Source organism: Sturnus vulgaris, chromosome 11 (assembly GCF_052056855.1).
Source record: "Sturnus vulgaris isolate bStuVul1 chromosome 11, bStuVul1.hap1, whole genome shotgun sequence".
Taxonomy (NCBI): Eukaryota; Metazoa; Chordata; class Aves; order Passeriformes; family Sturnidae; genus Sturnus; species Sturnus vulgaris.
Window position 1 is genome coordinate 9,083,017 of NC_142253.1, and position 21,391 is coordinate 9,104,407.

The following is a 21,391-nucleotide window of genomic DNA, read 5'->3' on the forward strand; positions in this document are numbered from 1 at the left end:
CCCGGCCCAGACCCGGCCCCACGGCCTCCGCTGCGCCCCGGGGCCGCCCCCGCTTCGTCCCCGCAGCCCCCCGGTGATCTCCGTCCGATTCCCCTCCCGACTGGGTTCCTCGGCACCTCGGCGATCCCCCCGCCTGGTTCCCTCAGCGCCCCGGTGACTCTCCCCACGTTCCTCCCGGCGCCCCGGTGATCCCTCACCCCGGGTTCCACAGAGCCCCGATGCCCCCGGACCCTCCGTAGCCCCCCACTCCACTCCACTCCTATCCCTCCCGGCTTCCTCTGTCCCCGGCTCCTTCGTGCGCCCGTCGGTCCCCCAGAGTCCACTCGGTGCACGGTCCCCACCGCCATGAGCGAGCTGAAGGACTGCCCGCTGCAGTTCCATGACTTCAAGTCGGTGGACCACGTGAAAGTGTGTCCCCGGTACACGGCCGTGCTGGCCCGCTCGGAGGACGATGGCATCGGCATCGAGGAGCTGGACACGCTGCAGCTGGAGCTGGAGACGCTGCTGTCCTCTGCCAGCCGCCGCCTTCGCGTCCTAGAGGCCGAGACACAGGTGCTGGGGCCACGCTGGGTCAGGGACAGACTGTCTGGCTCTTTTCCACCAAGGGGCTGCCTCTGGTCTGCCCCTGCCCAGCACTGGGCACAGGATGTTATGAGACATCACTCTCTTCCAGATCCTGACAGACTGGCAGGATAAGAAGGGCGACCGGCGTTTCTTGAAGCTGAGCAAGGACCACGATGTGGGCACATCTGTAAAACATGGGAAGCCCAAGAAGCAGAAGCTGGAGGGAAAAGGGGGCCATGGGACTGGGCCTGGGCCTGGCCGGCCCAAGTCCAAGAACCTGCAGCCCAAGATCCAGGAATATGAGTTCCAGGATGATCCCATTGATGTGCCCCGCCTCCCCAAAAATGATGCTCCAAACAGGTGTGTGGGTATTGGGAGGCATTGGGATCATCTTTCTCTTTCCTTGGAGCACATGGCACAAGAGCTGCCTCTGGCCGGAGAGAAGAGGTGCCATAGGGAGAAGGGGGACATGTGTCACCTTCCACGTGCTGCCCTGCAGCTCCCTTTCACAGTTCATCCATCCTTGCAGGTTCTGGGCATCGGTGGAGCCATACTGTGCTGATCTCACCAACGAGGAGGTCAGAGTCCTGGAGGAGCTGCTCAAACCACCAGAGGATGAGGCTGAGCATTACAAGGTGAAAAGCTCCTAAGCCCCTTCCTCTGCCCTCTCTCCCCGTCCCCTCTTGCACCTCACAGTGACTGTTCCTGCCTGGGATGCTGCTGTGGCACTGGCGAGGTGGGAGGCAAGGCAGAGGCTTCAGGAGCTGTGCTGAGCTTTGCTCTTGCAGATTCCACCGCTGGGGAAGCATTACTCCCAGCGTTGGGCACAAGAGGACCTGCTGGAGGAGCAGAAGGATGGAGCCCGGGCAGCAGCTGCTGCCGACAAGAAGAAAGGTGTCCTGGGGCCGCTGACTGAGCTGGACACTAAAGGTGCCCCAGTCCCACCCCTGCCTTTGCCCAGATGGGCTGGGAGTGCTTGTGCCCAGTGGAGCCAAGCCCAAGACAGGTTGCCCTGCCCTGCTGCTCATCTCTGTGCTTTTGGGGTTGCTTTTTACCTCTCCTGCTTCCTCACAGATGTTGATGCCCTCCTGAAGAAGTCAGAAGCCCAGCATGAGCAGCCAGAGGATGGGTGTCCCTTTGGTCCCCTGACACAGCGTCTCCTGCAAGCCCTTGTGGAGGTGAGGGGCTCCAATGGCGCCATGCCATGGTGGCCTGGCACTGTGGGGCATTGCTGCCAAGACCCAGCTAACCACTGTAACCCTTCCCTTGTGCTCCCTTTGCTAGGAGAACATCATCTCCCCTGTTGAGGACTCCCCCATCCCCGAGATCACTGGTAAGGACTCAGGAGCTGACGGTGCTGGCACATCTCCCCGCAGTCAGAACAAGCCCTTCAGGTGAGCAGCTGAGGCGGGCCCGGAGCTCAGCACTGCCCGTGGGTGCATCAAGCACGCTGCTGGCTACCTGCCACTGTGAGTCACAGGGAGCAAAGGCTGTGTGGTGGGCAGCAGCCACTCTCTACCCTGGCAGTGTCCCCCACACCAAGTCACTGGAGGGGCGGATCAAGGAGGAGCTGGTGGCCCAGGGCCTGCTGGAGTCAGAGGACCGTCCGGCAGAGGACTCGGAGGACGAGGTGTTGGCTGAATTACGCAAAAGGCAGGCAGAGCTGAAGGCACTCAGCGCACATAACCGCACCAAGAAGCACGAGCTGCTGCGGTGAGAGCCAGTGGGCTGGGATGGGTAAAGGCTGGGGGCTGCCTGGCAGGGCCTGACACCCCCCTGTGCCCCCCAGGCTGGCCAAGGAGGAACTGCACCGGCAGGAGCTGCGGCAGCGTGTCCGCATGGCTGACAACGAGGTGATGGATGCATTCCGCAAGATCATGGCTGCTCGGCAGAAGAAGCGCACACCTACCAAAAAGGAGAAGGACCAGGCCTGGAAGACCCTGAAGGAGAGGGAGAGCATCCTCAAGCTGCTGGATGGGTAGCAGGGACCGTGGACCTCACCTGCAGGGGGCTGCCCTGCCTGAGCCTTGCCACCACGGGACAGAACTGGCACAGCCTCCCCCGTGCCCTGAGTCTGCTCAGCCTCCCTACCCGGATGAAGGAGCCCAGCTGCTGTCCCCTCCCTGTGTGGGGCTGTCACTGACCCAAGCTGAGCACCACGGGGAGTTGTGGAGGTCCTTCCCTTGAGCACCTCCACCCCGGCTGGTGGCTTCCACTCCCATGTCCCCCCTGCACGCCCCTTTTATTCGTGTGACATCAGCCAGGTCACTGCAGGGGCCAGATGTGATGGTGCGGTTCCCACGGTCCCCTGTCCCTCTCTGTGATGCGGGGCAGGGGGAGATCTCAGCCCCCATGGCTGGACTGGGAGGAGTGGGGAAGTGGAGAGGGGAAGAGATTGGAGGGGTGGGGGGCCCGATGGGTGGATGGCCGAGCTCTCCATGTACCGGTGGTTTCTATTGCCGCGAGCATGGGCAATAAAGGCAGCCGTGCACAGGTGATAGTGTGGTGACAGTTGGGGTCGTCATGGGGGACAGCCCTGCTCGGCTGTGGGGTGGGTCCTGCTGGTGCTGAGCTCAGTCTGGGTCGGGGGGCGAGGAGGGGCGGGGCTGGGTTTGTCCGGCAACTCCACGCGTGTCCCCCACTCGTGTCTACCCAAGGAATGCCCTCGCATCTCCACAACAGATGCCCAAGGGGAGCGTGCGGGTGATGCCGCGCCGCGCTCATCGCCCTCCCCGCGCCTTTCCCGCGAGTCCACGCGCGCCCGCGGTCACGCGTGTCCCCCCCTCTTCCCACCGCGGCCAAGCCACCCCCTCCCATTGGCAGCGGCCGCGCGCTTCCCGCCCCTCACCGTGACGTCAGCGCTGTCCGGCGGCGCCGCGCCGGGAGGAGTCGCCGCTGCTCTGCCGCGGGGCCCGGGGCCGGGGCCGTCGGTAAGGGCGGGCCGGGGCGGGGGCGGCGTGCCCACGCGCGGAGGTCGTGCCCACGCGTGACACTGAGTAACGGCGGCGGAGCTGCGCATCACCCGCGCCGCGCAGCTCTGCTCCCACGCGTGTCGCGCCCGGAGCGGCTGTGCCAGCTGGCGGGCGTGGGGAATGGCGGTGGGGACCCCCCTCCATGCACCTACGCGTGTGTCTGGAGCCCTCCTGCTGCCTGCCCGCCCCGCGCCCGCCCCATGGGCGGGCATCGGGGGGGTCCCAGCATGGTTCCTCACTGGGGCAATCTACGCCAAAACTCCTGCGTCGACACAGCTTGTTCCCATCACCCCACGGTGACAACCACCTCCCCACAGCATCCTGTCTCCCCCGTGTCCCCGTGCCATCCCAGCACGCTGACAGCGTGTCCCCACTCGTGTCACAGGTGAGAGTGGGTGGCCCCACAGGGCACCATGCCGCTGGGGCAGGATGGGCCCAGCTGGAAGAAGAGGATCGAGGATATTCAGCGGATCTATGATTTCCGAGATGTCCTGGGCACGTGAGTTGCAGACTGGGGTGACAACCAGTGACAGCCCACCCATAGTGATGGGTCTGGCCCCTCAGGCTTTGCCCAACCTGGCATGTGGAACCAGCTCAAATCCTGGACTTGCATATGAGGGGACATGCTTGGGGCACAGGTGCCACCTCCCTCTGGTGCTGGCTGGTTCCCTATGCTGTGCTGAGGGTACCTGAGGGTGGTCCCCTGGCTGGCAGAGGGGTTCCTGGCTGTGCCCATGGCACCATAAGGCTCTTAGGCTGGATTAGCAGGTTAATTACGTCAAGACTTAGGGCCCAGCACAGCGCAAGCACACTCACTGCCTGTCACTCCTGTCTCTTCCTCACCTGGGCACTGCCAACGGCTCTGGCTGGCTCCTGGGTGGCCCTGGGTGCTACAGGATAGCACAGCAGAGGGCTACTGCAGCTCACATGGGGCTTAGCCCCAGCACAGCTCGACCTTGGCAACACAACAACCTTATCCTGCCTCATATGGGGATGCCACACCAGGAGGGTGGAGGGTGCCAGGCATCCTATCGCTGGCAAGATCCACGTCCGGCCATCCCAGCGGGCCGCTCCTGCTTGCTTTTCTCCTATAAATAGCTGGACTTTCTGCCTGTCGCCATGACAATCCCGGTATGGCAACATCGGCAGCTCCGGCTGGTGGCCCCCCTGCCCTGCTCATCCCTCATTCCCCCCAGGGGAGCCTTCTCCGAGGTGGTCCTGGCGGAGGAGAAGACGACGCGGAAGCTCGTAGCCATCAAGTGCATTGCAAAGAAGGCACTGGAGGGAAAGGAGACCAGCATTGAGAACGAAATTGCCGTCCTCCACAAGTAGGGGCCGTCCCAGCACCAGGGTGGAGGTTGCACTCTGTGTCCCCCCCAGCCCGGCACAGCCCCCCACTACCAGCACTCATTGCCTCATGTCATTGCTAGTGCCCAAAATAGCCAGTGGCGCGTGATGACCTGCAGCGCTGATGCCCGTCCCCTGGGGCTGGGGTGGGGGCAGCCTGGTGCCCTCACACCACCCCCCTGTGCTTCCCCCTGCAGAATCAAGCACCCCAATATTGTGGCCTTGGATGATATCTACGAGAGCGGCACTCACCTCTACCTCATCATGCAGCTGTGAGTGAAGTTGTGGGGCTCCAGAGGGGTGGGAGGGCCATGCTGACAAGTGCTGCCCATCCCTGCAGGGTCTCAGGGGGGGAACTCTTTGACCGCATTGTGGAGAAGGGCTTCTACACTGAGCGGGATGCCAGCGCCCTGATCCGGCAGATCCTCGATGCTGTCAAATACCTGCATGATATGGGAATCGTCCACCGTGACCTGAAGGTGAGCAGTTGAGGGGGGACATGCACAGCACTGTCATGGTGGTGGCGAGAGGAGACCCCAGCGTCACCCCTCCCTCTTCCCTCCTCTCCTCAAAGCCCGAGAACCTGCTCTATTACAGCATGGATGAGGACTCCAAGATCATGATCAGCGACTTCGGGCTGTCGAAGATCGAGGGCTGTGGCAGTGTCATGTCCACAGCCTGTGGCACCCCTGGCTATGTGGGTGAGCGCCTGCCATGGGCTGCCACCACCCTAGGTGTGGGGTTGGGATCCCCCCACGGGTTGGGGTCCCCCCTCACTGCTGCCATCCCCCCCAGCCCCTGAGGTGCTAGCACAGAAACCCTACAGCAAAGCAGTGGATTGCTGGTCCATCGGAGTCATCGCCTACATCCTGTATGTGTTCCCCCTTCCACTCTCTTACCCTCCTGGGGGCTTGGCACCTTGGGGTTGCCTGGGACCACCAGCTTCCTCCCCACTGCCCCTCTAGGCTCTGTGGTTACCCCCCTTTCTATGATGAGAACGATGCCAAGCTCTTTGAGCAGATCCTGCAGGCCGAGTATGAGTTCGACTCACCATACTGGGATGATATCTCGGACTCAGGTGAGCTGGGACCACCAGGGCAGTGAGGCCTGTGAGCCTGGCACAGCTTCACAGTACCCAGAGGAATGGTAGACATAGGCACTCAGAGCTGTTCCATGCTCTGTCCCAGCCAAGGACTTTATCCAGCACCTGATGGAGAAGGACCCTAGCAAGCGATTCACCTGTGAGCAAGCCCTGCAGCATCCCTGGTAATGGGGAGACCTTTTGCTGTCTGCCCCCGTCTCCAGCTCACCCCACAGCAGCCATGGGATAGGGGAGCCCCTGCTGACTTCTGTCTTGCTCCAGGATTGCTGGGGACACAGCCCTGGACAAGAACATCCACCAGTCAGTGAGTGAGCAGATCAAGAAGAATTTCGCAAAGAGCAAGTGGAAGGTGAGTGTGGGGTGGTGGTGGGTGTTTGGGGGTGCAGCAGCCCCTTAGGCACTCTATACCAGCTGACATACACTGTGGGGTCAGTAGCAAGCTTTCAATGCCACGGCGGTGGTGAGACACATGAGAAAGCTGCAGCTGGGAACCAGCCAGGACATCCCTGGGCAGACAACTCCCACCAGCCCTGGTGAACGATTAGTCGGGGGGACCAGCAATGGTGAGCTCTGAATCCCCTATCCCCATCCCACACCCCTCGAGGCTGCCACCAGGATTTCACCTTGTTCCTCCCTGCAGGGTCAGAGTGTGGGCGCCTACCCACAAGCAGAGCTCAGCGTGTCCCACCAGACTGAGCATGGCCCCAGATAGCTGCCTCCAAGTGGGCCCAGGGGAATCCAGCCCCCCATGGGCACCATGTGGGGTGGGGGTCTCTGCAGTGCAGGAGCAGGGGAGATAGTGCTCGTCTTGTCCTGGCTATATGGAGCTGCCCCCACTGCAGCCTCACAGCAGAGTTCTGCATCGGGGCAGGAGCACACCACAGAACCCCCCAGCTTGGGGCTTTGTCCCGGGCCCCTTCCCATACCCCTTCCCTCCTTCCACACCTGGCCTGGCACTGTCCCACACCTCCAACCCCAGCATGTTCAAGGACAATTTTCCAAATGGATGTTTCTATTTTATTGCTTCTAATAAAGGCAAGAGGCCAAAGGTGGTTGGCTCAGCTCTGCACTGAAGGAGCTGGACACAGCCTTGACCCCCCCCAGCTTCATTGCCCAGGGCAGCAGCTTCCCCATGCACACAGTGGGCAGGTGACAGGCAGCTGCCCACACCCCTCCATCCAGGGCTGGCAGCAGCTGCAGTGTCCCACTGAAGTCACTGTTCCTCCTGGGGTGTCTCTAGAGGGCCCACCTCCATAGCTGTCCCAGCCTCAGGTCTCCCAGGCCTGATGCTGGCTGCTGGCCGGCTTCTGGCCCTTGCGGAGATCGGCACAGAACAGGACCTGGAGTGGGGAGATAATGGGGTGGGCGTGGCAGGGGTGGGGGGCAAGAGTGCCAGGAAGGGGGGTACTCGGGGGTACTCACTGCCTGCGCCCAGCCAGCATGAGGGCCCCACAGACCCCGGAAGAAGTCGCCTATGGAGAGAGTGTGAACGCCAGTTTGGAGGTACATTTGCACCATCCACCATCCCTGAGGGTCCCACGTCAGGATCCAGCCCTGCCCTCACCGATCTCCTGGTAGGTCCGGGGGGTGAGGCTCTTGCCACCCAGTGCCACGCCGTAGCGCTGCCGTGCGATGTGCCAGACGTGGGTGTCTACCGGCACCGCCTCCGCCTTGTCCAGGGACAACAGGCAGACACAGTCCGCCACCTGTCACCAGCAGCACCCAGTCAGCCCCCAGTGCCGGTCTCTGCTCCCTGTCCCACCCCCGTCCTGGCACCCACCTTGGCACCTACACCAGGCAGGGCACACAGCACCCTCCTGGCCTCGGCATAGGGCGCGGTGCGGAGCTGGCACAGCCCTTCGGTGCCGAGCCCCTCGGCGATGGCCCGCGCGCTCCCGCTGACAAACTTGGCCCGGTACCCAAAACCCAGCGCCCGCAGCCGGGCCTCGGCATCAGCGCCTGCGGGGGCACAGCAGAGGGACGTGAGTGGGCTCAGGTGAGGGCGCGGCAAGGTGCGGCAAGCGGCAGTAGCGGAGTGGTGGTGGACCTGTGAGTGCCGAGAGGGATGGGAAGGCATGGAAGGGCCGAGAATCGAGGCAGCAGAGGCGGCGGCCGAAGGCCTGGCAGAGGCGCTCGATCATGGCAGTGATGCGGGAAATGTGGTTGTTGGAGGTGCAGATGAAAGAGAAGAGGCACTCGACGGGGTCCTGCCGCAGCACCCGCACTCCTGGAGGCAGGATGCGGTGAGAGGACGCCGGACAGGTGCTATGGCCATCCCTTGTAGCTCCGTGGGGCCACCTCACCTGGAAAGTCCTTGGCCACAGTGCAGAAGAGGGGGTCGGCCGCCCCCCAGGCACGGTACAGGGCCGACAGCCCCACATCCAGCTGGAAGTAGTCACGCAGGATCCGGTCCGTTTCTGCAGCATCCAGCTTGGCTGCTTTGGCGACGCACCCATCCCGGTCCTCCTCCTCCTCCTCGTACACCGTGTACCAGAGGCGATCCCCGTCCTGCCGTAGTGTCCAGACGCGGCCCCCTAGCACACCCGTCCAGGCCCCCGGGCTGCTTTCCCACCACCTGCCGCACAGGGGGGGGGGTCGGGGCCGGTTCGGACGCGCTGGGCCGGGCCGGGGGACACGCGAGACCCCCAGGCTGGCTCACCGGAAGCTCTGTCCAGAGGAGAGCACCAGGTCCAGGCGCAGCTCGGCCGGCGGGCAGGGCAGGCAGCGCCACAGGGACGGGCAGGCGGACGGGGCGTCCCGCAGCTTCATGGGGGTCGGGGAGCAACTGCACACCCCTGCCCGCGGGGGCGGCGGGGTCAAGGCACCACCCGGCGCTACGCCCTCGGCTGCCCCACAGCTCCGGCCCGGCCCCACACGTCCCCACAAGCCCCCAGCCAGTGCTCCCGGTCCTACAGCTCCTCGCCCGGCCCCGCCAGCTCCCACCATAGAGAAACCCGCGCAGGCGGAGCAGCCGCCGCTCCCCGCCCCAGTTCCGCTCGCGGCCGGAAGCGGGGCCGGCGCCGCCGCCGCACATGTCCGCCCCTGCCCCTGCTCCCGCCCCTCTCCCTTCCCCGCCCGCAGCGGCCGCGGCTCCGCAGCGGAGGTTTATTTTCTAAGAATCAATAGATTTTTTTTCTTCCTTCAAAATAAATACAAACAACGTCCGAGCGCGGGGCCGGCCAGGGGCTGGGCCCAGGGTTGGGGGGCAGCACGGGGTGCGGGGCGCGAGGGGCCGCCCGGGGGCACGGCGGCGGCCAGAACAGCATCCCCGGGAGCGGCTGGCTGGGGGGAGCGGGCACCGGGAATGGGAGAGTGGGGGGGGGGGGGCACGGGGGACCGGCCCCACCCCTCCCGGTTCTCCCGGTTCCCCCGGCCCCCCGTGAGTGCAGGCCAGCTGCACGGGGTGGGGGTCACCGAGCCCCGTTTGCCCTGAGATTCGGCGGGGGAGCGGCCGGCGGCACCGGCTCAGTCGCTCTCGCTGGAGTCGCTGCTCTGCTCGCCTTGCACCTTGTTGCGGTGCTGCATGGCGCGATGGTAGGCGATCTGCACCGACTTGCGGATGTTGGACTTGCGGCCCTCCAGCATCTTCTCTTTGTCCAGGTCTTGGTTCACCCCCAGAGGCACCAGCTTTGTCCGGGGCAACCACTGCCTGCGGAGAGCGGGGGGCCACCTCGTTTGAGGGTTACAATCGTCTCTGGGGAACCCCCCACCCAAAGCCCTCGGCACCCTGGCCTTACCAAGTGCGCTTGTTGTCGAAGAAGAGGACAAGGTAGAGGTGCTCGCGTGCTTCCTGAGTCATCTGCTCCCCCAACTTCAGCACCTCCAAGGGGGGCACGGGGATGGGAACACCATGGTGGAACATGCCTTCCCGCGGCATCTTGGGGTCAATGATCTGTGAAAAGAGCAGGGGAGGGCTGAAAGGAGAACAGGGACCCCAAGAGGCAGCCTGCAGGGAGGGGACACGGATTTCAGAGGCCCCGATGACAGGCAGTACTCACCAACGCCGGGTAGGACGGGTAACCCCGGCACTTAGCCCACACCAGGTCCAGGGCATCCAGGGAAGAATCCTCATCCTCAGACAGCCACCCTGCGCCACGTCCCATGCCCTTACGCACCACTGTACAGCAGGAGAGGGGAGTCAGCTGTGTCCCCCATAGGTGATAGTGCCAGCCAGGCACACAGGCTGCACAGCCATAGTACTTACTGCCATGCCCCACACCTCGTCCTGTGCCCACGGAGTAGGACTCGTTCTCTGTCCCTGATGTGTCCTCACTGCTGTCCTCTGGGAAGTTCACTCGGGAGAAGGAGGGTTTCCCTCTGCCCTGCTTGGAGGGAGTTGTGCTGCAGAGACAAGAAGCAGAGCCATCAGCAGGAGTCATGTTAAGCTTCCAGAAACGTTTTCAGAGGGCCAGGCTGGTAGGACACCAGGGCTTGTGGTCTCCAACTGCTGGCCTCGGGAAGGACTTGGCAGGGGTACCAGGCAGAAAGGTAAGATGGTGCTTCTGCCAGGGTGCAAGCCAGACCCTCACCCAGTTCCACCTGGGAGGACCAGAAGATGTGCCCTGATCCAAATTAGAGGCACAGGCAGGAACCTGCTGGTGCTGGCTGCTGGAAGGGCCAATAACAGAGCAGCCAATAGGGAATTCCCTAGTTCATGCTTCCTACTAGCACCTTGCTGCACATTTGCAACTTTAGGTTTTACATTTAAAAAGGCACAAACCCCACAGATTTCTAGGGATTAGCAGCTGAACTTCAGGATGAACGAAATGGGGATCACCAAACCGGGTGCTCATCCAGAAACTCAAGGCTGAGAGCTGCCCGCTGCCAGCCACCCTGGGAAGCACTGCTGTCAGCAGAGCTGGGCCAGGGGCAGTACCTGGTGCGGTCTGAGGCAGCGCTGCTGCTGCTGCTGCTGCTGGACTCCGAGTCAGAGCTGCTCCGGGGAAGATTGCAGTCATTGCGGTACACCAGGAAGCTCTTCTTCACGGGCTGGTTCCCGCTGCTGAAACCGTTGGCTGGCAGGTCTGAAAAACACCCCAACAAAGAGCATTACCACTGCACCAGAGCCTGCCACGCACTGCCAGTGGGGCCACAGCTGCCCAGCTGCACCCACCCATGGTAGCGTCCTCCGTGGACTTGTCACTGTCGCTGTCTGAGCTGGAACTGGGGCGCGGGCTTCGCCCCCGCTTCCTCTGCCGCTGGGAGGACCCCATTATTGGCAGCTGGGGAGGCCCAATGGGGCTGCTCCCATGCCCAGGAGTGATCTGGCTGTCTCGATTCTTTGGGGGGCGTCCTGGACGTTTTGGAGGGCCTGCAGTTTTAGGGTTCTTCTTGGAGAAAAGCACAGAGGTCCTCCTGCCAACTTCATGTGCTGGGGTAGAAGAAGAATTGGGACCCAAACCTGGAAGAGGGAGAAGGTGTCAGCTGCAGCTCTGATGACAGGGACTGCATGGCAGTGGTTTCAAGAAACAGCTTCGTTTCTGGGGAACATTATCTCAGAAGACCCTCCCTCACTGCAGGAAGAACTTGCTTTTCCCAGTGATTAGGAGACAGGACTAGGATGCAGAGGTGGCAAACCCCCATGACACATGGCAACTCTGCCAGGAGCTTTTGCTGTGCTCCCCACAGAGCCCAGCTCGGCCTCTCCACTAACGGAGCTGGCATCTGGACAGTTTGACTCTCGGCCCTGGGAGAACATTTGGAGCTCAGCAGTCACTGCTCCTGCAACTCCCTCCCATGCCCTCCGGCAGGAAGGGACACCAAAGGCACCCTGCTCCATAATGGCCCTAGAAACCAGGCAACATGGCCAAGCTGGCAGGTCCTGTCAGGAGGAAACAATCCACCTCATGCTCCGCATCACACAGCTGGAACAGCGTCCAGTTCCTCGACTGACAAGGAGATGAATTCACCAGGTGAGTGCTGACCACAGCTGTGAACACCAGCAACCTGCCAACCTTCCCCAGGGGCAAACACACACACCAGGCTGTGGCTGTTCCAGACACAGGATGTGGCCTCCTTCATCCAATTCCCCCTGCTTGGCTGGCACAGCTCACTACAAACTATCCAGTGAGCATGCTGGGAGGGAGCCTGGGGAGGCACAAATATACTCGGCACCCACCCCTAAGGGAGGCACTACAGGAAAGGAGGAGTCCCTGCAGGGGCATGTGGGATAAGGGACTGTCCTATGAAAGGCCACTTGCCTCATTCCCATGGAGGAGTGGAGGACTGTGGGGAGCTGCCCACACAGTCCTCCTGCCTCAGGATGCACCTGCCAGGGCAGCCTCTCCCCAGACACGCCTGTCCAGAAGCAGGTCTCCATTGGCTCCCCAGACTGGCAGTTCTGGAGGGAGCATTACCTTTGCCAGTCTCCTGGCTGCTGCTCTCCTCTGCAGCACTGTCTGTCTGCAGGTCCTTCTCACAGGGGTTGTGGGACTGCAGGGCTCCCCTGGCAGAGGAGCTGTGCCGCTCCAGCTCCCGGCCCAGGTCCCGTGGGTGTGCGAGCTTCCGCCGTAGGACTGTGATCTCCTTCTTGATCATCTTGGCCCGGCGGGACCGTCCTATGCTCTGCTTGCCTGCGTTGACCTCGTCCAGCCGCTCTAGCAGGATCTTTAGCTGCTCCTCCAAGGGCAGGTGTTTCTGATTCTCCGAGAGCAGCAGCCGCACATCTTCTGGGGAAACAAATAGGAGCAGATGGATGAAAGAAATCAGCTCACTGGAGTTCCTCTACCTGAATGGGCATGAGTCAATCTAGGTTCCCTGCAGGAAAGAAGGAGCTGACATGGCACCAAACACCTGTGAACCCTTTACAGAAGTTACCCTCAAAGACCAAGAGAAGGAGCCTTGTGGAAAGTCAGCCAGTTGGGATTACTGGGGAAAGCAGGCTGATGAGCAGTGTGGAGAATACCGGGGCTCACATATTCTGGAACAAGAATGCAACAGGAAAGAAAGGACACACAGACAAACCACTGCCTAGAACCAACCTAACAGGGCTGATAAATACCTGGCTAGCAAAACCACCAGCTGTCCAGGGAGTGAGGACACACAGCCTAGAATTCAACTTAACCTCCCAGAGGAGGCAGATCAGACTCCTGGGTGCCCTGACTCTGCCCAGGTTTTACCTCTGAGTTCCCTGAGGGAACAGGGAACGAGTACCCACCATCCTCAATGTCTTGGATCTGAGCCTCTTCCACCGTTACACAGTGTGGGAAGTGCATGCCTGTCTCAAAGTCAATGCCCATCTTCTCTGCCTGCCGGCGAGCCTGCCGGAGCACAGCACCTCCCTGCTCCCGCAGACGGATGGCTGCCCGGTAGAAGATCGTGTCTTTGGCATTGTATTTCAAACAGTTGTTAATAATCAGGTTGAAATCCTCCTCAAAGTCGTCGAAATTCAGATAGCGATAGGCTTCTAGATTTTGTTTCATTGTCTGAAAATCCATTGGCTTCTTGATGTGATCCAGGTAGTCTGGGACCTGCATGAGGAAAGAGTGGGAGTTAAGAGCCCAGGAGCCACAGTTAGTAGTACCTGCTCCAAGAAAACAGTTGTTAGAGGAATCAGGTATCACTCCCTGTGCTCTGCCCAAATGCACATCGGGGAATGCCGTCTGCTTTTGCAGTTTGAGGAACAGCAACGCCTCCAGACTAGGAAGCCCATGTGCTGTGCTCAACCTGTTAGAGCGGATATGCACTCCGAAGCATTTTTATGGCTCCAGCACACAAGCCAGCATCCTGTCCTCAACTCCTGTCTGCAGGCAGTTGGGATCCAGTATGCTACACTTTATTCCCTGGAGAGGGAGCTGCAAGTGCAGCCCCAGGGGTGAGGGTGAGTGCAGTAAGGTAAAACAGAGCCTTCCAGGTGGCAGCACTGGCTACAGGTAAGATGGTGCAGCCTTCCTCCCCATCTGCAAAGATGCCTCCAAGCTGACCTTCTGCCAGAACCTTGCAGAGAGGATGTGGACTTTCACCATATTCCCAGGCAGGGACTCAGTGACAGTCTCAGGAATTATCTCCTCTGCCTGCAGTCTAAGGGTTAAACCCATTAGACTGTGCTGTGCTCAGTCATCTACCAGAGGCCTTCACAAGAGGACAGGTAAGAGCATGCCAACTGCTAAGGGCTGGCAGTTTGCCTTTCCCAGTGAGAATCCCCAACTACCCACAGACCCTGGGGTGTCACCAGTAACACATGCAGAGGAAGAGCCAAGTGCTGTGCCCCAGCTGTCACCAGCTCAGCTGTTCTGCATTCGGCTCACCCAGGAGGGGCACTGCTGCACACCCCTCTCGGGTGAGTGAGTGGTGCATGAGACAGCACCATGCTGCTCAAGGATATTCTGGACCAGAGCACACTCTGGGCAGCCCTTGGCACGAGCAAGGGACAAGTTTGAGTGAAGTACAAATCTGGGGAGGGGGTTCTTACTTCGTAGATTTCTGTTACCTCAGACAGAGGGACCGGCTCACTGAAGATGTTGCCTGTGTCTTTCTCCTGCAGCTGCTCAAGTGTCTTGCGGAGGAGGATGAGGAAGGGAGTCAGCTGCATTTCCAGTGCCACCTGCTGCACTTTGATCTGAAACAAAGGGACAGAGCGGGGCTGAGCCCCTGGCGCCAGCCAGGCAGTGGGGACTGTCCCCAGGGAGCAGCAGTGCAGCCCTGCAGGACAGCAACCCCTATTCTCTCCTTGCTGAGGGGCAGGGACCGCCCCTCCCCCCTGTTTCTGGGGGTGTAACAGAGGTGTAACACCGGCTCCAGCACCTGTGCGTCCCACCTGTGCCTTGCAGAGCAGCCACCTTTGCTCGGAGCCATCGGAGCAGGGCACAGCACAGCCGAGGGGACCCCGGCACACCTACAGCACTCTAAGGAGCCCCTGCTGACGCCCACCCCAGCGGCTCCCCAAGGAGGGGCAATTGTTACCGTCTCTCTCTTGAGCTTCTCCCGCTTGCGTATCAGCTCCACCAGCAAGCGTGCACGCTCAAGGTCATGGCGCAGGCGCTGCCATGACTTCAGCTGTTCCTTCAGGGCCCAGTTCTTATCCTCAGTGTCTCTCTGTGGGAACATCAGAGACCATGAGCTGATAGAAGATGTGCTCCCATCTCCACCTTCCTGGCTGTGTGCTGGGGCTCTTCCCTAGCAAAGGGAACCAGCATGCATGACCCGCTGGTGCAGCAAAAGTCACAGCTCCTTTCTTGTAACCTAGGCAAGTGATTCAGTCTCACCTCTGGTGAGAGCTAAATACCTGCGTCTTTGTCACCAAGCCATTAGGACGTCAGGAGGTGCACATCCTGAGCTTCTAGAAATATTCTTCCTAACATGACCGACTGACTGTCTGCAGCTGCCCAAGAGGTCTGTGCTGCTGCTCACAGCCCCGAAAACGTGCACCAAGTCAAAAAGGGAATGCAGCTCTGGTTGCTTTCATTTCTGGAGCACCAAAAAAATTAAAGCTTTTATCCTGCCATAGTCAAAACTGAGCAGAAGAAGTCTCAACTCTTCTCCAGCACAAATAATAAGAGCAGACAAAGGCAGAAGAAACCCCTGCCCAGTCACAGTCATCAAAGGGCTCAGAAAGAAAGATTTACAGCTCAGATGGGGAGCCAGAAGAAAAATCTTCCTCTCTGGCAGCAGACTTCACATCTGTGAAGTGCTGACTGTGGCCTGGAAGCAGCACCCGGAGGGAGCATTCCTGGAGCAGTATGAGGAACTGGAAGCAAGGCCTTGGTTTGTTCCAGACTATTTCTGGAGATCCCTGGCCATCTCTCTCAATACTGCCCGACAGAGCAGCCTCATACTAGAGTCATTTCCAACAGGTCTGCCATCACCACTGGCTAAATGCAAGCACAAGAAAGGAACTACCTTCAGCGTGGCAGCCTGAGAGGGAAGGATTCCCTTCTTGTGGCAGGCTGCCAGTGGAGTCGCTGCCTGACAATTCTCTGAACACTGAGAGTGGAGGAGAAAGTGAAGCAGCAAAAGCAGCTGGGGCTGCCCTTTCCTCATCTGAAAGCTCATACCCCTGACCCCCATGCTGCACCTGCAGGCATCACATGCAGCAAAGGCTCCGAGCCCACAGCTCCAAAGGCGCAGGAAGCACGCACACAGCCAGGGCTCCCTGCAGCCCCCCAACAAGCAGTCCTTACCTGGTCGCAGTTTCTTTGTGACTGCAAGTGTGTCTGAAGGCGGCGGAGAAGGGGGACACCATTACGGGACTGTCTCTTCAGAGTCCAGTAGCTGTGCAGCCTCTGCATGAACTGGCTCTTCCTCTGGATGGTTAAACGGTTTGTAATCTTACTGAGCCTGAGGAAAGGAGAAAAACCATAGAGTCCATCAATGAGACAGGCCTGGCTGCTGCAGGAGAAGCCCTGACTAGGCACATGTAGCAGCAAGGCCACCTGAGAGCAGCTGAGAAGCCCTGCAGTCAGAGAACATCCTTTTCTGTGGCAGGACTTTCTGTAACACCAAGATACACAGATTAGACACAACAGAGGATGCCAGGAAATGTGCAGCCTTGCCTCTCCATAACACACTGGAGTTCCTTTCTACTTCCTGTCAACTTTTGGGCAAAGCCTGGGGCAGCCTGGGTTGCAAGACAGCCACACTGGAGGCTGGACCTTTACCAGCTCCCATGGTCCCTGAGACCATGATTATTACGGTGTTACTACCCCAAAACCATTATTTACCTGGCTAAGGGACACTTGCTGCAACAGGGGTCTGGCCAAATGTTATCAGAGAAACTCAAACCCTGGAAAAGCACGAGGAGGGAGCAGGAGGCATGAGTACAACAGAGGTCTCATCCAAGGCTACCCGAAACAGCTCAAAACACACAAAAGGGATTGCTTACTTCCTACAACAGCAGATAGTCTGGAGGGGCTGGGACAGCCTCATTCAGCAGAGTTGGACAGGGATACCCTGCTAGTAGAGAGACAAAGGGATGAACGCTCGGCCTCTCCCCATCTCTCAGGGACAGCTCTTCCTAGGGGATGACCCAACCTGCATCAGCCTCAGCTGAAGAGACTGGGGACAGCAGCCTCATATGCCATCACTGGCCAAGCACAGCTCCCACACGAAACCATGTGGCATTCTGGCAACAGCCCCTGAAGAATAATTAGTCCCAACAGGAAGGCCTGGGGAGAGGTTAACAGCTTCTAGCTCAGTGTGGGTTTCACTATGACCGTGATAGCAGCAAGACCCTACAAACTGCCTGCCAACATGTCCACACATAAGAAAAGAGACTCTTGGTATGGAGAGCAAGAATGAGCAAAAATGTAAGTTTGGAACACAGACCGTGGCAAAAAGCCAGCAGCCTTGTGGCAGACCTGCCTTCCCAAGTCACCAGAATGCTGCCCAGACAGCATAGCCCATGGCTTCCATGTGCTCCTTTCCAACTGCACAGGAGGTAAGTCTTGAGGGTCTGAGGGTCTTGACAGTGCTCTATGGTCACAGCCTCAGCATAGCTCCTGCCACAGGACGGAGGAGAGTTCAGCAGCTCAGGATTGGTGGCTCACCACCACAAAAGTAAACGCTTCCATACCCAACCTGTGCTTCAACTAGGTGTCACCTGCTGCAGGGTGACAGTGAGATCCAAAAACATCCTAAGATGCCCTTATGTGCTTTCACATGCTGCTGAGGACATCCAGAGTTATAAACTACACTACAAATTCTGGCAAGGCTCTTAGATGCTCTTGTTTTGGGATTTGCATGCCAGCCTAACAATCTAACAAGAGCAAAGCACAAAACAGTTTCAACTGTAACTACAGGGTGTTTGTACCTTCCCATGGAAGCAGAGATTTGGAATGTGACAGAAACACAACCCCTCAGGAGACCTCATGCTGGGGAGTCAGCCTTAGAACCTCGGTGTTCCTTGGCAGGCAGGAGCCCTGGTGCTCTCCAGCCACCCGTCCTCACAGACAGCTTTCAGCACCCGTGGCTGCCAGGCCCTGCTCCAACAGGCAGTGCCGAGAAGGAGCAGCTGCTGCTGTGCCTGGCAGAGAGCACTGAGGAAGCTCAGCAAAGAGTACGTGGCTGCTGGGATGGATGAGCTCTGCTCAGGGATCCCAACCTCTCTGCTCCAGAGCCAAAATAACCCCAGGGTTAGCCCATTTCCCAGGCTTGAATCACTCTCACACTTCTGTCTTTTGCCTGACACAGCCTCAGGAGAAAACCGTCATCGGCAGAAAAGAGCAGTTCCCTCCTCTCCGCCTCGTTTACTCCAGTGCCTGAGGTCAGCACAACAGGAAAGGAGTGCTGGGAACCTCCAGCTGCTTCCTGATGCATCCGGCCAAGTTTATTCTCTACTGTTAAACTAACAGCAGCTATTTCCTGCCCTGCCGAGGGCCCAGACACCTTTGTGGGGCAGTGCATGGCCCTGCCTCTCTGCAGGACTCCCAGAGGAAACCACCACAGCCCTCTGTGGCAACAAAGTGAGAAGTACCTGTGCAGAAAGTTAACGAGAGGAACAGGATAATGCCCACATGGAAAGCAGGACACAAAGCATGGAGGAAAAGAAAAATTTCTCCCCAGTCCAGGGAGGGCAGCAGGTCGTACCTGTGGGGGGGGATGCAGGGCACAGAAACCACTGGTGCTGCAGCTCGTTTCTCTGCCAGGATCTTCCTTGCCTTCTTCATCTTGATCCTAGACTTGGCCTTTGCTTTTTTGACTTTCTCAGAACTCCAGCCCTTCCCCTCCTCCTCTTCCTCCTCATCCTCCTCTTCTCCCTCGCTGTGGGACAGGGCGGGGAGCCTGCGCACAGACCCTGGCGGTGTGTGGATGTCGCAGTAGGCGGTTTTGCGCACACTGAAAGAGGTACCGTTGGCACCCGTCTCCCGGACGGGCTCCATCTTCATGTACAGCCCGGCCTGCTGGGCACAGGTGACATGGAAGGCAGTGTAGCAATTGGCTTTGTGACATTGGATGCAAGCCCCAGAGCCACGCTGCTTGCAAATGTAACAGGTCAGCTTCCAGCGTGCGGGCGGGATGTGCTCGATGCTGTCAATGGGCTCCAGGAAGACAGTGTTGGCAAAGCACACCTCCGGGATCCAGAGGGCACAGACCACATGTGCCCAGCGCCCATCGTCCGTCTGCTTGAATGCTCCCCCCTTGTTTGGGCAGAGGGCGCAGTCCACAGCACGTGAGGGTGACTGCAGGCACCGTCTGCAGAGCCACTGTCCCTCGGGGATGTAGGGCACCCCGTAGCACTCCTGGTGCACAGCCAGGTTGCACATATCGCAGAAGAGGATGACATTGCTGTTCTGACACTCCCCGTCGTTGCAGATGCAGCAGACAGCATCCTCATCCACCAAGGCGTTTGGGTCCCCCTTGTTGTGGCTCTCGAAGTAGGACTCCTTCTCTAGCCGGTCCATCAGGTACTCAAAGATCTCCTGGGGAATAGGACTCACGCCTTCGTTCTTCCGCCTCTCGTTCATGATGTCCAGCCAGATGTAATCCTCCTCATCCATGTCGTACTCCACCTCCTCATCCAGCTCCTCTGCCGATTTCTCAATGTACCTGGAAGGACAGCATGGGAAAGTAAGGGCAAGTTTGACACGGCTGGAGCTGCTGAGCCCCAACTCAAGGATTTGTTTGTGACTGAGGGAATGTTCAAACGCTGCAGCTGAGCCACAAGTCAAAATAAAGAAACAGGGACAAGGCAGGAATGTGCAAAAGCAGGAGATGCTGTTGCACTCTGACTAACACAGCAGCACAGCAGCAGCTTGAAGACAAAACAACTGGTCTAAGGAGCAAGGTCAGGCCTTGGAGACTCATCAGTGCAAGGAGGGGGCCTGCATGGGCCACTCAGCAAGTGCCAGTGCTCTGGAGGCAGCAGCCTCACAACCAAGACACGATAACCATGACTGGAGGTGCCATGCTTCATTAATTCCGGTTAGGGGGCTCTGTTAACTTCTGCCTGAGGTATTAACTGGGGCCACTGTATCCACCAAATCTCTCACAGAGTACTGTAGGATAACAATTAAGAATTATGACCATAAACAGACAGATCCTACAGGTACATCTTGGTGCTGATGGGCTCTGAAAATATCCCAGCATACCTCCAAAGAGCAGAATGAGAGGCAAAAGGACGCATTTGAGTTTTGATTTTACATGCTGTTCCAGCAAGGAAAGAGGGCCGCAATCAAACTGCTGGCAATGACCTAAGCAGCAACTGAGAGTTCTGTAGATGCACAGACCCCTCAGAACTGTGATGTGACACCAGGGAGAGCCCCAGGAGCTGAAGCCATGGAACAGCCAGTTGTGTGAGACCTGGGGGAGGCAAACAGAGACCATTTCCAGGAGCCACGGGCAAGCCACTTGAACAGAGTGGGGCCAACTCCACCTCCAAACCCAGAGCACGAGCCTAGGAGTCGCCTTGCACCCAGCCACGGACAATACCTGTAGTACGAAGTGGGACGAGGCGGGGCGTCAGGGGTGTCCTGCTCCAGCTCTCGGTACACCACCTCGGGCAGCTTGGGGGTAGTGCTGGCCGAGGCGTTGTGGTGATGGTGGTTGGAGTCCTTGCGTTTCTCCTTGTTCTTGTGCTTCCCAGATTTGGGCGGGACGCTCTGCGTCTCCGTGCTCTCCTTATTGCTCCCATTCTCGGGCACCTCCTCGGGAATATCCTCGTCCTCGGACACCACGTCGAGATTATCGAAGATGCTGATGCGGTGGACGCGGCCATGCAGGTCCACCTCCACCATGCGCTGGGCCTGGGCGTAGGTCATCACCTCTCGGCCGGGCGATTGGGAGGTCTCGGAGGGGCTGGGCGACTGCTTGTTGGCGGCTCGGGCCTGGCGCCCCTTCTTCTTGTGCTTGCGCAAGGGGGTGTGCTGGGGCAGGGGCGGGTTGTCGTGGTCATAGTGGTACAGGTGGTACTCGATCCCGCTGTAGCTCTTGTAGATCTTGCGGCAGGTGCCCACCGGGCACTCGTAGGGCGGCTTGGTGGCCCGCAGATTGTGGCAGAAGGTCTTCACGTCGAAGTCTACGCCCATGGCGGGGCCGCGGGGGGCCGAGGCCGGGCCGGGCCGGGCCGGGCCCCCCGCCCCGCCGCCCCCTCCCCGGGCCCCGGCCGCCCTGCCCTGGCTCCCCGCTACCCGCTCCCTTCCTGCGGCGGCGCTCCCCGGCGCGGGGCCGCGCTCAGCGGGCGGGCGGCTCCATGGGCGGCGGCGGCGGCGGCGGCGGCGGGCCCGGGCCGGCCCCAACAATGGAGCTGCGGCGGCGCCTGGCGCGGGGCGGCCGCTGGGTAAAGCGCCGCGCCGCCCTTAGCAACCGCACTTTCGCCACGGCACCGCCGGGCAGCAGCACCGGCCGGCGGCGGCGGCAGCGAGGACGCAGGGGACGGGGAAGACGGCAGCAGCGGCGGCGACGGGGCGGGGAGGCCACGTGGGAGCGGCGGGGCCGGGCCGGGTCGCGCCGCGATGGCAGTGGCGAATCTGCC

At 60.0% G+C, this 21,391-nt stretch overlaps 4 protein-coding genes across 13 annotated transcripts; 2 read left to right on the forward strand and 2 right to left on the reverse strand.

The window, feature by feature from the left end:
- Positions 1-13: 13 nt before the first annotated feature.
- On the forward strand, positions 14-3,057 carry TADA3 (transcriptional adaptor 3). Its single transcript, XM_014872478.2, has 8 exons — positions 14-552; positions 674-924; positions 1,094-1,199; positions 1,353-1,494; positions 1,639-1,742; positions 1,849-1,958; positions 2,092-2,277; positions 2,354-3,057. Exons 1-8 carry the CDS (start codon positions 346-348, stop codon positions 2,544-2,546), a joined length of 1,299 nt encoding a protein of 432 aa, XP_014727964.1. The 5' UTR covers positions 14-345; the 3' UTR covers positions 2,547-3,057.
- A 336-nt stretch (positions 3,058-3,393) lies between these two features.
- CAMK1 (calcium/calmodulin dependent protein kinase I) lies at positions 3,394-7,033 on the forward strand. 2 transcript variants are annotated; one of them, XM_014872492.2, is made up of 12 exons: positions 3,394-3,494; positions 3,922-4,035; positions 4,733-4,864; positions 5,081-5,155; positions 5,224-5,362; positions 5,458-5,584; positions 5,679-5,754; positions 5,849-5,961; positions 6,071-6,149; positions 6,247-6,334; positions 6,422-6,548; positions 6,626-7,033. In XM_014872492.2, the coding sequence occupies exons 2-12, from the start codon at positions 3,950-3,952 to the stop codon at positions 6,679-6,681; spliced, it is 1,098 nt and encodes a 365-aa protein (XP_014727978.1). In that variant the 5' UTR covers positions 3,394-3,494; positions 3,922-3,949; the 3' UTR covers positions 6,682-7,033. The 2 variants fall into 2 exon arrangements, with proteins under 2 accessions (XP_014727978.1, XP_088027542.1); XM_088171416.1 differs by lacking the exon at positions 3,394-3,494 and adding an exon at positions 3,757-3,832.
- OGG1 (8-oxoguanine DNA glycosylase) lies at positions 6,980-9,034 on the reverse strand. Of its 5 annotated transcripts, none has more exons than XM_088171413.1 (7): positions 8,645-9,034; positions 8,289-8,493; positions 8,033-8,212; positions 7,766-7,944; positions 7,550-7,691; positions 7,408-7,457; positions 6,980-7,325 (listed from the first exon to the last, which is right to left on the reverse strand). In XM_088171413.1, exons 1-7 carry the CDS (start codon positions 9,017-9,019, stop codon positions 7,254-7,256), a joined length of 1,203 nt encoding a protein of 400 aa, XP_088027539.1. In that variant the 5' UTR covers positions 9,020-9,034; the 3' UTR covers positions 6,980-7,253. The 5 variants fall into 5 exon arrangements, with proteins under 5 accessions (XP_088027539.1, XP_014728032.2, XP_088027538.1 ...); XM_014872546.2 differs by having other exon boundaries at positions 8,289-8,560; positions 8,645-8,775; XM_088171412.1 differs by having other exon boundaries at positions 6,980-7,457.
- A 42-nt stretch (positions 9,035-9,076) lies between these two features.
- On the reverse strand, positions 9,077-20,960 carry BRPF1 (bromodomain and PHD finger containing 1). 5 transcript variants are annotated; one of them, XM_014872413.2, is made up of 13 exons: positions 20,350-20,960; positions 18,508-19,467; positions 16,104-16,260; positions 14,887-15,018; positions 14,414-14,542; positions 13,142-13,454; positions 12,342-12,650; positions 11,099-11,386; positions 10,862-11,009; positions 10,190-10,326; positions 9,984-10,102; positions 9,723-9,877; positions 9,077-9,634 (listed from the first exon to the last, which is right to left on the reverse strand). In XM_014872413.2, exons 1-13 carry the CDS (start codon positions 20,943-20,945, stop codon positions 9,451-9,453), a joined length of 3,627 nt encoding a protein of 1,208 aa, XP_014727899.2. In that variant the 5' UTR covers positions 20,946-20,960; the 3' UTR covers positions 9,077-9,450. The 5 variants fall into 5 exon arrangements, with proteins under 5 accessions (XP_014727899.2, XP_014727909.2, XP_014727890.2 ...); XM_014872423.2 differs by having other exon boundaries at positions 10,205-10,326; positions 12,342-12,653; XM_014872404.2 differs by having other exon boundaries at positions 12,342-12,653.
- Between the last annotated feature and the right edge of the window lie 431 nt (positions 20,961-21,391).